This window comes from Lissotriton vulgaris, chromosome 6 (assembly GCF_964263255.1).
Source record: "Lissotriton vulgaris chromosome 6, aLisVul1.2, whole genome shotgun sequence".
Classification (NCBI taxonomy): domain Eukaryota; kingdom Metazoa; phylum Chordata; class Amphibia; order Caudata; family Salamandridae; genus Lissotriton; species Lissotriton vulgaris.
In genome coordinates this window covers 1846358246-1846372763 of record NC_141694.1, presented here as the reverse complement: position 1 = coordinate 1846372763, position 14518 = coordinate 1846358246, and the positions used below count along the sequence as shown (strand labels likewise).

Here is a 14518-nt window from a genome sequence, read left to right as displayed (position 1 = left end):
ATCCATCCACCCATGCATGCATGCATCTATCCACCCATGCATGCATCCATCCATCCACCCATGCATGCATGCATCCATCCATCCAGGATTCCTAGCCTTCGGTCTTCCATCTATTCCTTCCTGGTCTTGTCTGTTCAAAGCATCATAAATGTTTGCCCACGATTCACTCATTCCATATGCTCTCGGAGCAGTAGCCAATACATTCATATGTTCACGCTCATTCCTGCTACGCTCATCCATTCTCAAATACACGCATGTTTACATTTGCCCATGCGTACCTCTGCCAAGCACCTGTCCCGGCACTCATCTATCCTTCTAATCATTCACCCTTTGACCTATTCATCGATTCACCCATCAAAGTAAATATCCGACCTTGGGCCAACCCATGTATTTTGTTGCTACTAAGGCACCCAGTTATTGCCCAAACTCTCCATCCATTTGCAAAAACCATAACTGCACATGAACATCCATACGCTCATCCATCTGTTTCCCTGTGCAGTCATCACCCACACCGCACAGGCATGCCTAATCCTGAGTGTCGTAAATTCAGAAACAAGTTCATCTTTACTTCATCTATTTTCACTCTCCATTGGTTGCCTTAGAAGATGACATTGACATTTGAGTGCAGTTTGCAGTGCACTGTGGGAAATGGAATTTATGCCTTTGAGGGCAGACCACTCTCTGGCAACTGATACACTGGAAAGCCAAATTGGTGGAAAGTTGGAACTTGTACACAGTAGTAAGAACTAGTCAATACAAGCATGGCAGGCGATGGTCGGAGGTGGAGCTGGGGCAGTTGACCAATGCCGCCATCGTACAAATGTTGGTTCTGAAGACAGCGACCCCCTGGAAGGTTTGCCGTTGTAGACCCATGGTGTGTGTGGGGGCCTCCCTCCAGCGATAGATCAAGGGAGGGCTGATGAACCTCACTTCAGACCTACTTGCCAGGACTCCTCAGATGCTGGATGTGGCATTGAGTCAATGAGACAGAGAATGGCCCAGCAGAGCCTTGCCGCAGGAGTGAGGCTCCCGCCGAGGAGGCCTCACCTGCCCTTCATGGTGAGAACGTCTTGGTGCAGGACGAGTAAGGATGAGGAGTCAATGCTATCATTTCCCCACCGTGTCCAGGATGATGCGGTTCTGCTCGGCCTGCTGCTTCTGGCTCTGGGTCTTAGCGATCTCGATCATTTGTCTCAAGATGTGGAAGGTGAGGTCTATGGAGATTGGAGGGTCCTCTCGCTTGAGACGCTCAGAGAACTCCTCCCAGCTGCTCCTGGCGGCCTCCTCTGCCGAGCTGCTGGACCCTTGAAGGAGCGGCTGCAGGCTACCCAGGAGGCGGGCAAGCTCCTTGATGGACATCTGGTGGTCCGGCGGTAGCCGTTCCGGCGTGGCCCGGCTCAGGCTCACCAGGAACCTGGGATCACCCTCCATAGGGGGGTTCATCTTCTCCCTCAAGAAATAGAGGAGAGCCTGGGCGGTCTCCTCGTTAAGGACCCTGTTGAGGCTGACGGTGGAGCCATCATAACTGTTCCTTTCCATTGGTCGGCTGGTGCTGGGGACGACGTGCGCCAGCAAGAGAATGTAGACAGCGAGCAGCGTCAACACAGTGGTCTTCATGTTGGGTCCTGCACCTGGAGACACAAAGACATGAGAGTAAACAGAGAGAAAACAGGTGTCCAAATAAAAAACACATGCTAACAGTAGGAGTGGGTGTAACTCGCGTAATTCCGTGTAGCGTAATCACACGGAACTACCCAAAAATTCAGCAAAATTACATGGAATTACACAAAAAAGAGAAATTCTGCATTTAGCTCAATTTTCTTAGAGCAAAAATGCCCAGTCGTGTCCAAAATGGATGTGAGGATGCATTTTGCTCTAAGAAATAGTTCTTAACGCATCTGAAGATAAATAGCTAGTGCGAGCAGCTGCTCGCGCTCACTACATTTGCACTCGGGGTAAGATTTTCCCCCAACTTATTGCCTGCATTCAGGGCTAGTTTCTCAGTGCAAAATGCACCCTTGTATCTGAAATAGACACCAGGATGCATTTGCTTCTGAATTAATAGCACTAAATGCAACACAATATTTAGCATATGTGAGCAGTCACTCATTCTCGCTACATGCGCTCTTACGATAGGACGGCGCAGGCATCCTTGTGCCATGGTGCAAGGATGCCTGTGTCGTGGGGAGATTGTTTTTGTGCAGGAAGGGGCACCTACCTGCACAAAAACAATCTGAAATGCCGTTTTTCAACTGATATGTATGCCGCATTAGCTCACATGGAAGTTGAAAAACAGCATTGCTACAATGATTGTTTATGTGCTGGAAAGGGACCCTTCCTGAGCAAAAACAAACATTAGAGGTGATTTCCTCTTTCTATGTGTTCTTCAGAATGCAGCACTCCTAGAAACAGGAAACAAAAACGAGGAGAAATGGTTACATTTATCTTCGTTGGGCCTCCCTTCGCCTCCCCCTGGGGAGGCATAGGATTCACACTCATTTCCAGATTTACGATTCCTCTTAAATATGGAGATGTGTCTCATTCCATGGGTGTTATATGGCAACACCCACAGCAACACCCATGGACCGCCCCTTCAACGCAAAGTGCTGCGTGTGAAGGGGCCATATTTACAAGGACAGGAAAAGCCACGCAGGGTGTCTTTTCCTGTCCTTGTAAATATGGAGAAGAGAAATGCGCTGCCAGTGCGTCACAAAAAGTGACGGACTGGCAGCGCACGGGGCTTGTAAATCTGCCCCATTTGTGTGTCCTATCCTCCTTGAGAGAAAGCCCCAGCTGGCTGTGAGGACGTACAGGGGAGCGAGAGTGAGTACGGGCTCGAAAGGAACTCTCGCCTCTTGCTCACCCTTCCTCCATGATTTCCAGAAGTCATATGCCCAGCCGGAGGTCCCATAGCGATGTAGATCTGATCAGCCGAAAGGGCCAATCAGTAGAAACAGGCATCATGTGTTTATCAACCCACCGCCCCGGATGCACTGATCTCTAAATGTCCACAATTTTTATCACCTTTTGTAAATCAAAACATTCCCTCAACAAAGGACGCTCTGTTAGGACTCTGAGCTAGAATGAGATTTTAGAGGTACTTTATTGAGTTTTCCATTTATTTTTTATCGAGTTATCTATAAACCAGGAGTACCTGCCAGTGTAACAATCACCACCAGCCTTACTCCTCCCATCATTATCAAGAAACACAGGATTGCCCATCCATATAGCACACTGCCAGAATGACTGTTTACACTTTATTCAGCTCACATTACATATAAGCATCATATGTGTGCACAATGGGGCATATTACCAAGCCCGCGATAAATGCGTTAGAGACTTTTTAAGTCGCTAACCCATTTTTTTTATCGCACTATTACCAATACGTCTCTAACCTGAGTTAGAGACGTATTCTTGACGTCATCTATCGCCCCGCGCTGGGGGCGATAGATAACGCTAATGGGATGCAGGGTGAGCGTTCTCACGTCCAACCACATGTAAAATGTGGTTGGAGGTGTTAACACCCTATTATCAAGGCAGGCATTGGGAGACGGAGACCTGCGATAAACTCATTTATCGCAAGTCTCCCAACGTCTGCTTTGATCAGGTGTTAGGCATTGATAACATGGGGGTGTGGATCATAAAGCTGAACCCACCCCCCCATATTATCAAGGCACACATTAGCGCGTGAAAACAACGCTTGTTTTCTTGCGCTAATGTTCCCTATTGCCGACTATCGCCGGATATAATTTCGCCTACGTGTTGCGTGTTGATAATTGCGCGCTATCACGGCGATTAAATCCGGCGATAGCCGGCAATATGGAAATGTGCGATGTGCTTTTAATATCGCACATCTTGTTAATATGCCCCAATATGTTTAATAGAAAAAGGAAAAGGAAGTGGGTGGTGCACTGCTGGTTTAAATGTGGTTTAGCAGATTTTTAAAGAGTCAGGGTGCACTCGTGGGTGGTGTTTCCATCAAAACACCAGTGAATTATAAGAACTTGTGGTGTACGCATAGATATGCTAATACATCCCCAGGTGAGGCACTCCCTAGGTGTTCAATCAAATGATTCAAAAGTTATGATCCAAGTACTATTTATTGTTCAATAGTTTTCATATGGATTTTGTCATTGATATTAGCATCAAATCAGTACAGTATATATCTGATCCAATTTGAGTAGAAAATAAATGCGAACTCCTCCATTTATTTTCTACTCAAATTGGATCAGATATATACTGCACTGATATTGGAAAGGGGCGACCACTCGGTCCCCCCGAACGTATGGTAGGGGGCCCGGATCCCCCCGGGAAACCATTTTGGGCGGGGGGCGTGTCACGGCTGGTATGCCCGAAGTGGCGTAGCCGGGGCGCGCCTTTTCCCGCCCAAGAGGGGTTGTCCTAGACACCTACATCGTCGGCCACGCCCAGGAGGCGTACCGGAGGAGGGTACACGCCCTCCCGAAGAGGAATAAAGAGAGTGGGAATCCGAAGAAGCATCCTCTTGTTCCTGTGCTTGGAAGCTGCACCCACTCGTTGCACGTGAGCCCTCGACGGAACAAGGAGCAATTTTGAGAACTTATAATTCTTGTGTTTCTCTTTCAGTGACTTCGAGGCTCATGGTCCCGAACCGCGTTGATCAACGTAGATCGGACACTCGATAATAATGCCTGGCAAGAAGGCAGGAAAGAAGTCCGGAACCGACCAGATGCTTCGCATGCTGGTAAGAGATATGGCGAACATGAAGAAGCAGATGGCTGCGATGAACAATCCGGGTAGACCGAAGAAGGTAATAGGCCCGGCTTTGCCGAAGGTTGTCCCCGAGGGTAGGGGGAAGCGGGTTAGGAATAGGGCGGCAGGGGGTGAGGTCCCGGTTCCCGAGTTACCCCCGGCAAGCCCGGTCACTCCAGTCGAGGCCCCGGTACCGATCCCAGACGCGGGTCAACCGATTCCGGTTGTTGTTACGCCCGCCAGCGAGGAGGACATGCCTCCGGAATTAGCCGCCCAGTTGGCCGCATGGCTTGGCAGAAAAACAGGGGGTGCTACGGCACCGGGAGACACGGCCGAAGAGGCCAAGTTACTAATGCAGCAGTGGCGGCAGTCGCGAGAGGCCGCAAAGGCGAATCTCCCTTTTGTTCCCCCACAGGTGATCACGGAAGGACCGGCAGCTGGTGTCGAAGCAGCAGTGGGAACAGCACCGGAGCCGGGTAAGCAAGCATTGCCGATGGCAAGGGAGGGGTCTTTGCCCTCAAGACGGGAGAAGGTGGTCCAACATATACCGTTGGCCACAAAAGAATTGATATGGGCTGATAAGTATGTGAACATGTTTTCCCTGCTGACTGACCATCGCGAGATGGAGTATGTTAAGACACAGAAGGAGTTGTGGCACCCGAGTGTATGGCGAGCCAAGATGGCCGGATTCAGGGTGGATGAGACAATCTCGAATTGGGCCAGGGCCTTTGCAATGTTTTCTGCAATTATTGGGGAACGTAAGCCCGAGTTTTTGACCGAATTGTCCTGCTATCAGGCACGAATAATGGATATCTATGATACATATGAGGGTGACGAATGGATGGGGTACGATATGAGTACGATCCATCTCTGACGTGGGATTGTCTCGACTCAATCTCTTGGCAGAAGCAGCTCCTGCCGGGCGCGACGAAGTCGTCCTCGCTTGGCGGGAATGGGTCGGGGCCTTCCCGCCATCAGCCTTTCGAGCAGGCCCCGCGGGCGACCACCAACCAAGGAATGGTGGGAATGGGGATAGGAAAGGGGTCTGTTGGAATTTTAACAGAGGCAATTGCACTAGGCCACAAGGGACATGTAAGTTCAGACATGTGTGTGCCGGTTGCAGAAACTCTTCACACCCCGAGAGCTCGTGCCGAGCCAAGAATGGTGATACAGGGGGTAGAGGAGGGGCCAAACAGGTCTGAGCGGGACCATTGGGTACCGCTACCTACCCCTGTAGATATCATGGCAATGATCCCCTGGCTAAACGAATACCCTGATCATGTCTCCGCTGGGGTGTTGAGGAACGGCTTCTTATATGGTTTCCACATCCCGGCGGGGGATTTTCGAGGGGAACCACTTTGTAGAAACCAACTGTCGGTTCAGCATAATCCAGCGGTGGTTGAAAGGAAGATTGCAAAGGAGGTTGCCCTTGGCCGGGTAGTTGGCCCATATAGACACCCGCCAGTAACTAATTTCATCTGTTCCCCGTTGGGAGTGGTTCCCAAGAAGGACCCGGGGGAATTTAGGCTGATCCATAACTTGTCAGCTCCGAGGGGTCTTTCAGTGAACGATGCCATTGACCTGGGGGTTTGCTCGGTGCGGTACGCATCCTTCGATGATGCCGTCGCCATGTTGAATCGCTTGGGGCCCGGAGCGCTGATGGCGAAGTCAGATATTGAGTCAGCGTTCCGGTTGCTCCCGGTACACCCACGGGATCAGCGTCTGTTAGGCTTTGTTTTCCAGGGCCAATACTACATGGATAGAAGTATGCCAATGGGTTGCTCCATCTCTTGTGCTTATTTTGAGAAATGCAGTTGTTTTCTGGAATGGGCGTTCACCAAGGCCACTGGCCATGTCCAGGTTCTGCATTACCTAGATGATTTTTTGTTTTTGGGGCCAGCCGGCGACACAAAATGTGCGCAGGCGTTACAGGAATTTTGCACTCTCATGAAGGGGTTCGGGGTGCCATTGGCACCGGGTAAGACGGTAGGACCATCTACTTCACTCGAGTTTCTGGGAATTGAGCTCGATTCTGTGGAGGGATGTTTCCGTCTGCCAGTGGAGAAAGTAACGAAGTTCAGGGCTTCCCTGGAACTGTGCATTAGCAAAGAGTAAGTTACCCTCCATCAGTTACAACAAGCAGTGGGCCAGCTTAACTTTGCCCTAAGAGTGATACCAATGGCCCGCCCCTTTTCCCGCTCGATTGCACAAGCCATGGTTGGTCTCAAGGAGGGACACCACCGCACGAGACTGTCTGCAGAGGTTCGCCAGGACATGCGCATTTGGTTGGCATTTCTGGCGGATTTCAGCGGTCGAGTGGTGTGGAACAAGCCACCTGCGTCCTCGGACGAGCTGGGTTTGTGGACCGATTCGGCTGGGAGCGTGGGATTTGGCGCCATCTTTGGTAATCGATGGTCGGCGCAAACATGGCCGACGTGGTGGCACACCAGCGGTCTCACAGGTAACATTGAGTTTTTCGAGTTGTTCCCCATTTTTGTGGCTCTGAAGGCATGGCCGGATGAGTTCCGAGATCGATCTGTTGTGTTTTTGTCCGACAATATGACTGTCGTTGAATGTATAAATAATCAGGCAGCACGCTGCAAGTGGATATTGAGATTACTGAAGGAAATTGTACTACTTTGCATGAGACTGAACGTACAATTCAGGGCGAAGCATGTGCCAGGTGTACTGAACGAGGCGGCTGATGCACTCTCTCGTTCACACATGCAGGCTTTCAGGGGTTATCTACCTTCCGCGGACCTAGCGGCGGCACCATTTCCCGAAGCACTCTGGCTACTCGGTGCCCCGGATTACAAGACCTCGTGGCAGCAAGCTTAGCCCCCAGGACAAGGAAGGCAAACGAAGGAGCGTTTCGTTCCTATTGTGCATTTTTGGGTCCGGCTGGGGGGGACAATTGGGGTCAGGAGGATTATGTCCTGAAGTTTCTAGTAGCACTGCACAGTGCAGGCCGATCAGTGGCAACGGCCAATAGACACCGGGCCGCCATTTCATTCATGGCGCAGGCGCATGGCATCAAGGACCCGACATCGTCCTTTTTAGTGAGGAAAGCCCTTCGTAGTTGGCAACGCCTTGAGGGTCGTAGAGTAGACGAGAGGCGCCCGATTGGGTTAGAAAGGTTGTCCCTCCTGATAGCGATACTCCCCACGACATGCTCCTCCCAGTTCGAGGCAGTGCTGTTCCGGGCCGCTTTCGCATTAGCGTTCCATGGGGCTATGCGGGTTAGCGAGCTGGTTGCTAGAAATAAGAATGATGTGGAAGGAGGTCTGTGTCGGGACTGCATTCTGATTAAGGGTGACTCAATGATGGTCACAATAACCAGGTCCAAGACCGACCAGAGTGCTATGGGAGATAGTATTGTTGTCCAGCGCATGCGAGGGTCCCCCGTGTGCCCGGTAAAGTGCGTTGAGGAATATTTAGCACAAAGAGGGGAAACATGGGGGGGAAGCTTGCTGAGACACATCAACGCCACCGCACTGACGAGGTTTCAGTTTCAGAGGGTGCTAACAATGGCAATCGCAGCAGCGGGCTTGGACCCGGGCGATTTCGGACCCACTCCTTTAGGATAGGGGCTGCTACAGAGGCTACAGCCAGGGGTCAGAGTGTTGAGAAGGTGAAACAACTGGGACGATGGTCCTCGAACTGTTATAAAAGGTATGTGCGGTTGCACATGTTGTGAAGTCATTTTCATGCACTCACGCCTCTTGTCTTCTGTTTGGTTTACAGTTTCGCGAGCAGGCTATGCGGGGTGGACTGGGCAGTCGACTCGGCACCTGGGGAACAGCGGTCAGAGATCACCGGCTGAGGAAAAAGTGGTGTGGGTCGTAGGCCACTCATACGTGAGACGGGCCGGGGACGTATTCAAAGCAGGTGACGTGACTCACGCAGCTGGGGAATACGGGTACAGGGTGACCTTCCACGGAAGGGGCGGGCTCTGTATTGACCAGTTTGAATCTTTTGTTGAGGGTCTGTTAGGGCGGCAGAGGTCACCGCTATCTGTAATCATAGTACACCTGGGGGGAAATGACTTGGTGACACTCGGGAGGCGAGTATTACTCGAGCGAGTTTTATCTACTGTTAGCTGGCTGGCGAGAAGAATCCCGGGGTACACGATAGCATGGTCCCACATGATTCCCAGGAAGGTGTGGCGGGGGGGTCCTCTCTGTGCCAGCATTGAACCATTCAGTTAAAAAGGTCAATAATAAACTCGGTAGGTTGTTTAGCTCGGCGCAGTTGCACTGTATTCCGCACGGATGTATTCGGGGGGATCACATGTATCTCGATGATGGGGTCCATTTGTCCCGGGAGGGGAATGTCTTACTCATAGGAGACTTCGTAGCATGGCTAAAGGGTTTGGAAAAACATGACCTTTAGTAGGAGTTTGTGGGGGGGCCGGATAGCCGGTCAACTATCCGGCCTGTGGCGGTAAGGTCATGATCGGTGAGCAGTAATTTCAAGATCCCTAGAGGGGGGGCGCCACCCACTATGGATGGGAGCGCTCGGGGGGAGGCGGCCATTGGCCCCTCACACGGGGAGGCGGCACCCACTAAGTATGGGTCGCCTAAGGGGAGACGGCTATAGGCCCCTTCCAGGGGAGGAGGCGGCTATATGCCCCTCCTACGATTTTCCCGGGGCCTGGATATCCGCGACGGCGGATGTGATAGACAGTGTGGGGTGGGAGGGGGGTCCACACTACCTTCTTACAGACACCTCACACGAGTCCTCGGACGACCCTTAAGATGGCGTCGAGTTAAAATAGGGGGCCCCCGCAAGACAAGGGAAATTGGAGTTGGCACAGAGGTACATTCCTCTGCGCGCCAGCCCTCACACCGTGAGGGGGAGAGTTCTGGTAGTAGGGATCTGACACCGGTTGCGACCTTGCCGTTGGCCCGTAATGTTAGGATGTACAATTTTAATTTAGAAAGTATGCATTTGCAGGATGTTAGACTCGGCTAGGAAATCCTCTGTACTAGAGATTTGTTAAGGTTAGCCAAAGAACATGTCTTCATCGAAATGTAATAAATGAAAATTGTACATGATATGAAACTGTTATTTTAATGTTTTAATTTTGTTTCATATTTTAATAAATACGGCCGGGAGGGTAACTCCCTCCCGCCTTCCAAAAGTTCAGAACTGCGTCCGTCTTCCCATCCTTGGGGATTGTGTTGGGAGGGGGTGACAGGCATCCCGGCCATATGGAAAGGGGCGACCACTCGGTCCCCCCGAACGTATGGTAGGGGGCCCGGATCCCCCCGGGAAACCATTTTGGGCGGGGGCGTGTCACGGCTGGTATGCCCGAAGTGGCGTAGCCGGGGCGCGCCTTTTCCCGCCCAAGAGGGGTTGTCCTAGACACCTACATCGTCGGCCACGCCCAGGAGGCGTACCGGAGGAGGGTACACGCCCTTCCGAAGAGGAATAAAGAGAGCGGGAATCCGAAGAAGCATCCTCTTGTTCCTGTGCTTGGAAGCTGCACCCACTCGTTGCACGTGAGCCCTCGACGGAACAAGGAGCAATTTTGACCCACCCACCAGCCCCTTATGGCAACATTAGTACTGCAATAAAGTGATTTGCTTTGATTGATACCATGTCAATATTAGTTCTGCAATAAAGTGATTTTGTTTGATAACATTTTCTTACCTTGGTTTAGCAGATGATAACGGTCTAAGTTTATTTATGTGATGAATGTCTAGTAGTAGAGACAGATATTGCTATATACAGTGTAATTTTCTCCCTTAGTAGTTAAACAAATGTCGTATTTATTTTTTGGTCGGGCGGTAAGGTCATGATCGGTGAGCAGTAATTTCAAGGTCCCTAGAGGGGGGGCGCCACCCACTATGGATGGGAGCGCCCGGGGGGAGGCGGCCATTGGCCCCTCACACGGGGAGGCGGCACCCACTAAGTATGGGTCGCCTAAGGGAAGACGGTCATAGGCTAGATGCCCCTCCTACGAATTTCCCGGGGCCCGGATATCCGCGACGGCGGATGTGATAGACAGTGTGGGGTGGGAGGGGGGTCCACGCTACCTTCTTACAGACACCTCACACGAGTCCTCGGACGACCCTTAAGAAGGCGTCGAGTTAAAATAGGGGGCCCCCGCAAGACAGGGGAAATTGGAGTTGGCACAGAGGTACATTCCTCTGCGCGCCCGCCCTCACACCGTGAGGGGGAGAGTTCTGGTAGTAGGGATCTGACAACGGTTGCGACCTTGCCGTTGGCCCGTAATGTTAGGATGTACAATTTTAATTTAGAAAGTATGCATTTGCAGGATGTTAGACTCGGCTAGGAAATCCTCTGTACTAGAGATTTGTTAAGGTTAGCCAAAGAACATGTCTTCATCGTAATGTAATAAATGAAAATTGTACATGATATGAAACTGTTATTTTAATGTTTTAATTTTGTTTCATATTTTAATAAATACGTCCGGGAGGGTAACTTCCTCCCGCCTTCCAAAAGTTCAGAACTGCGTCCGTCTTCCCATCCTTGGGGATTGTGTTGGGAGGGGGTGACAGGCATCCCGGCCATAGATGCTAATATCAACGACAAAATCCATATGAAAACTATTGAACAATAAATAGTACTTGGATCATACCTTTTGAATCATTTGATTGAACACCTACGGAATGCCTCACCTGGGGATGTATTAGCATATCTATGTGTACACCACAAGTTCCAATATGTTTAATGGCACAGTATTCCCTTCTGCCAACATCCTTTCAACCCCCCAACGTATTCCATATCCACCCAATCTGAGAAACGTTTTGTGACTCCCTCTTGCATACACCCCTTTCTGTGCCCAGGCTTTCTAATCAGTTGGAGCTTCTGGGCCTCACCACACTTGAGCTACATGCAGGTGAGGCAGGAGCATTCCAACATCACAGATTAGCTTAATATTCTTTAGGTGGTTTCTTCATCTAATATAGAAAATTATTGGCTCAACTGTTTGCTTCTTTTCCCCACTACAGTTCTGGGGGACCTTTCTTTCACAAACAATTGATGACTTTTATAGAAATTGATGATCTTCATGATGTCTCCAAATCAGAATTCCCTCACCGCTGAAACCGCCCTCCTTGCCGCCACAGACGACCCTTTTGCCAATCTGGATCGGGGAGGCCATGCCGCCTCAATACAGTAGGACCTCTCCGCAGCCTTCGGCACCGTATCCCATCCTATCTTGCTACATCGTCTCTTCCTAGCTGGGATCGGTTAAAGACAAATAATTGGTGTAAGTTGGTTTTATCTTTGTCCCTACTACTGTTTCAAGCAGATAAAGGCAACATCTCTGGTGGTGCCCCAGAGGGCTCTGCAGTAAGCCCCACACTCTTCAATGTTTACATACGCTGTCTTATCGGTTTTTACTTAGTATCTTATCTCGATGATACATAAATAATTGTCTCTGTTTCCCATGACTTCTCTGGCACCCAGCCTTGTTTCTGGTCTTGCAAGGGCACTCTTGCCTCTTGTTTGTGCCTGAACTCTCTGAAGCTCAGCACCAGCAAGACTGAAGTGCTCATGTTTGCTAAGCTTTCAGTGCTCGGGTCCTCAGCCAAAGAGTGTTCTCCACTTCATGCTCATCTAATCCAGTAAGGAATTCGGGGAGCATGTTTGTCCGCTACCTTACAATGGATGTCTAAGTCACCAAAATAGTTTTATCCTGTTTTCTCACACTGAGAATGCTTCATAAGATATTTCCTGGTTTCCCCTGCTCGGTCTAATTCTTTAAAAGAATGTAAAGTTTCAGACATGTCCAGAGGGGATGGAGAACATCATCATCTGACAGTGGTGGGGTATCAGGGCCCGATTCACAGAACTAACTTAAGACAAAATCCTAAACTTAATACTTTTGATATTCACAGAGGGCATTTAGTAGTAGTAAAGTTAGAATTTTGTCTTAAGTTTGACTTGAGACAAACTTAAGACAGAATTAACACAGACTTAAGACAAACTAAAGACAGACTTAAGACAAATTTAAGACAAACTTAAGACAAACTTAAGACAGACTTAAGTTAGGAGTTTGTCTTAAGTCTGTCTTAAGTCTGTCTTAAGTTTGTCTTAAGTCTGTCTTAAGTCTGTCTTAAGTCTGTCTTAAGTTTGTCTTAAGTCTGTCTTAAGTCTGTCTTAAGTTTGTCTCAAGTCAATTTAAGACAAAATCCTAACTTCACTACTACTAAATGTCTTCTGTGAATACCAATAGTAGTAAGTTTAGGATTTTGTCTTAAGTTAGTTCTGTGAATCGCCCCTCAGTGTTTTTGTTCTACCCTTCCGTAACAGTCAGGCTCATTTGATAACACGCTCTTGGTAATAGTTCCAGCTGTGTTAGGGGGGCTCTGCTCTTACATCGACCTCCTCTGAAATTACAAAGGTTCCTCTCAATCTGAGTTGTTGTCCTAGAGAAACCAGCTGTTGTGTCCATGGAACATGTGTCATCTAACAATCTCTACACCTCTCTGGGAAATTGCAAAATGTACTCTCAGTCGGAGCCAATTAGTGTGAGTCGATCTTCCTCCTGCCTGAACCTTGTGAATGCCATATTGTCTTGGATACTGTTTGTCAGTGCGGGGTACATTGATAATATTTCTTTCTATGCAGCTCCTGTGGGCACATCCCCTTCTCCGTCAGTGTGCTCCTGTACCTGTTCACTCTGCGGTATTTGTATTGTGAGTGGGTGCCGTAGAATAAATAGGATTTTCCGTTTGCTATGTATTTGTAAATTACATTTACTGTGGTTGTCTTTGTCGTACATGACTAACTCACGATTAATTGAAAGAAAAGAACAAATGTAATACAAACTAAATCCTTGTAGACATCTTTTACCTTTAAATTGTTTATTGCCCAAGCCTACAAAGGTATATTGTGTGTCCCATTTTCCTTAAACTTTAGAATAAAACCAGCTCATATCCTGACATAGCTGCTCAAAACCTTTTACGCTTTGTGGCCGTTTAAGGTGGATATGCCCATCAAATGCCATTTTTGTATAATAAAAAAAAAATTCCTTCAGCTTAATATTGCACAACAGGTGAACATGTGGTCACCTGATCTTCCCCCCACCTGAGCCAATGCTTGAATTGATGCCACCGGCTCATTGCTGTTGCAGTGTATTGACCCCAAGACATACGAATGCAACAGTACTACCCATAACATGGCTATTTATTGCAAACAATAATAAGGAAAATGTTTCCTTATAAAAGCATTGCATGATGGCACAGTGAGTGTGAGTGAAATGTGTGCCTGGTGCTCTCGCATCAGTGATACGCACACGTGTCAATAGTGATCAGAAATGCATATCTAAATACAAGAATAAAACTGTGGGTTCTTGGCCCATCAACAATATAGATGAAGGTCTGAGCTTTCAGTCAATGTTTCCATCCCTAAGAAGATAACGAGATCATCATCAGGACACTAGAGCCAGAGAACCGTGCTGAAATATGGAAAAGATAGAGATAGTAAGGAAACAAGAAATTTAGTGTAAGGTACGAAACGCATATATAGCAAGGTACTCACACTGAAAAATGGACCTTGCAAAAGATCGAAAGAAACTAGAAAAGGGGAGACGTGATCCTCATGAGAAACAAGTCATAGGGTTCGACCAGAATCAATAAAAAATACTGCTTACCTTAAGGGGTATTGCAAAGATTAGCACTCGCTAGGGCATGATACCTGTGATTAAAAAGGGGAACTAATGATTATGATAGGAATGTATATTACAAGATAAAAACTAGGAAATCCAAGAAAGCCCTAATTACCCAAGCATAATGTTCCAAAACTCCAGGAC

General features: G+C 48.8%; 1 protein-coding gene across 1 annotated transcript in view; it reads right to left on the bottom strand.

The window, feature by feature from the left end:
• Positions 1-445: 445 nt before the first annotated feature.
• UCN (urocortin) overlaps positions 446-14518 on the bottom strand; it is a 63349-nt gene continuing 49276 nt past the window's right edge. The window contains exon 2 of the mRNA XM_086925525.1: positions 446-1631. Coding sequence (XP_086781651.1) covers positions 1108-1617 — 510 coding nt within the window. The 5' untranslated portion in view covers positions 1618-1631 and the 3' untranslated portion in view covers positions 446-1107. The remainder of the gene's footprint in view (positions 1632-14518) is intronic.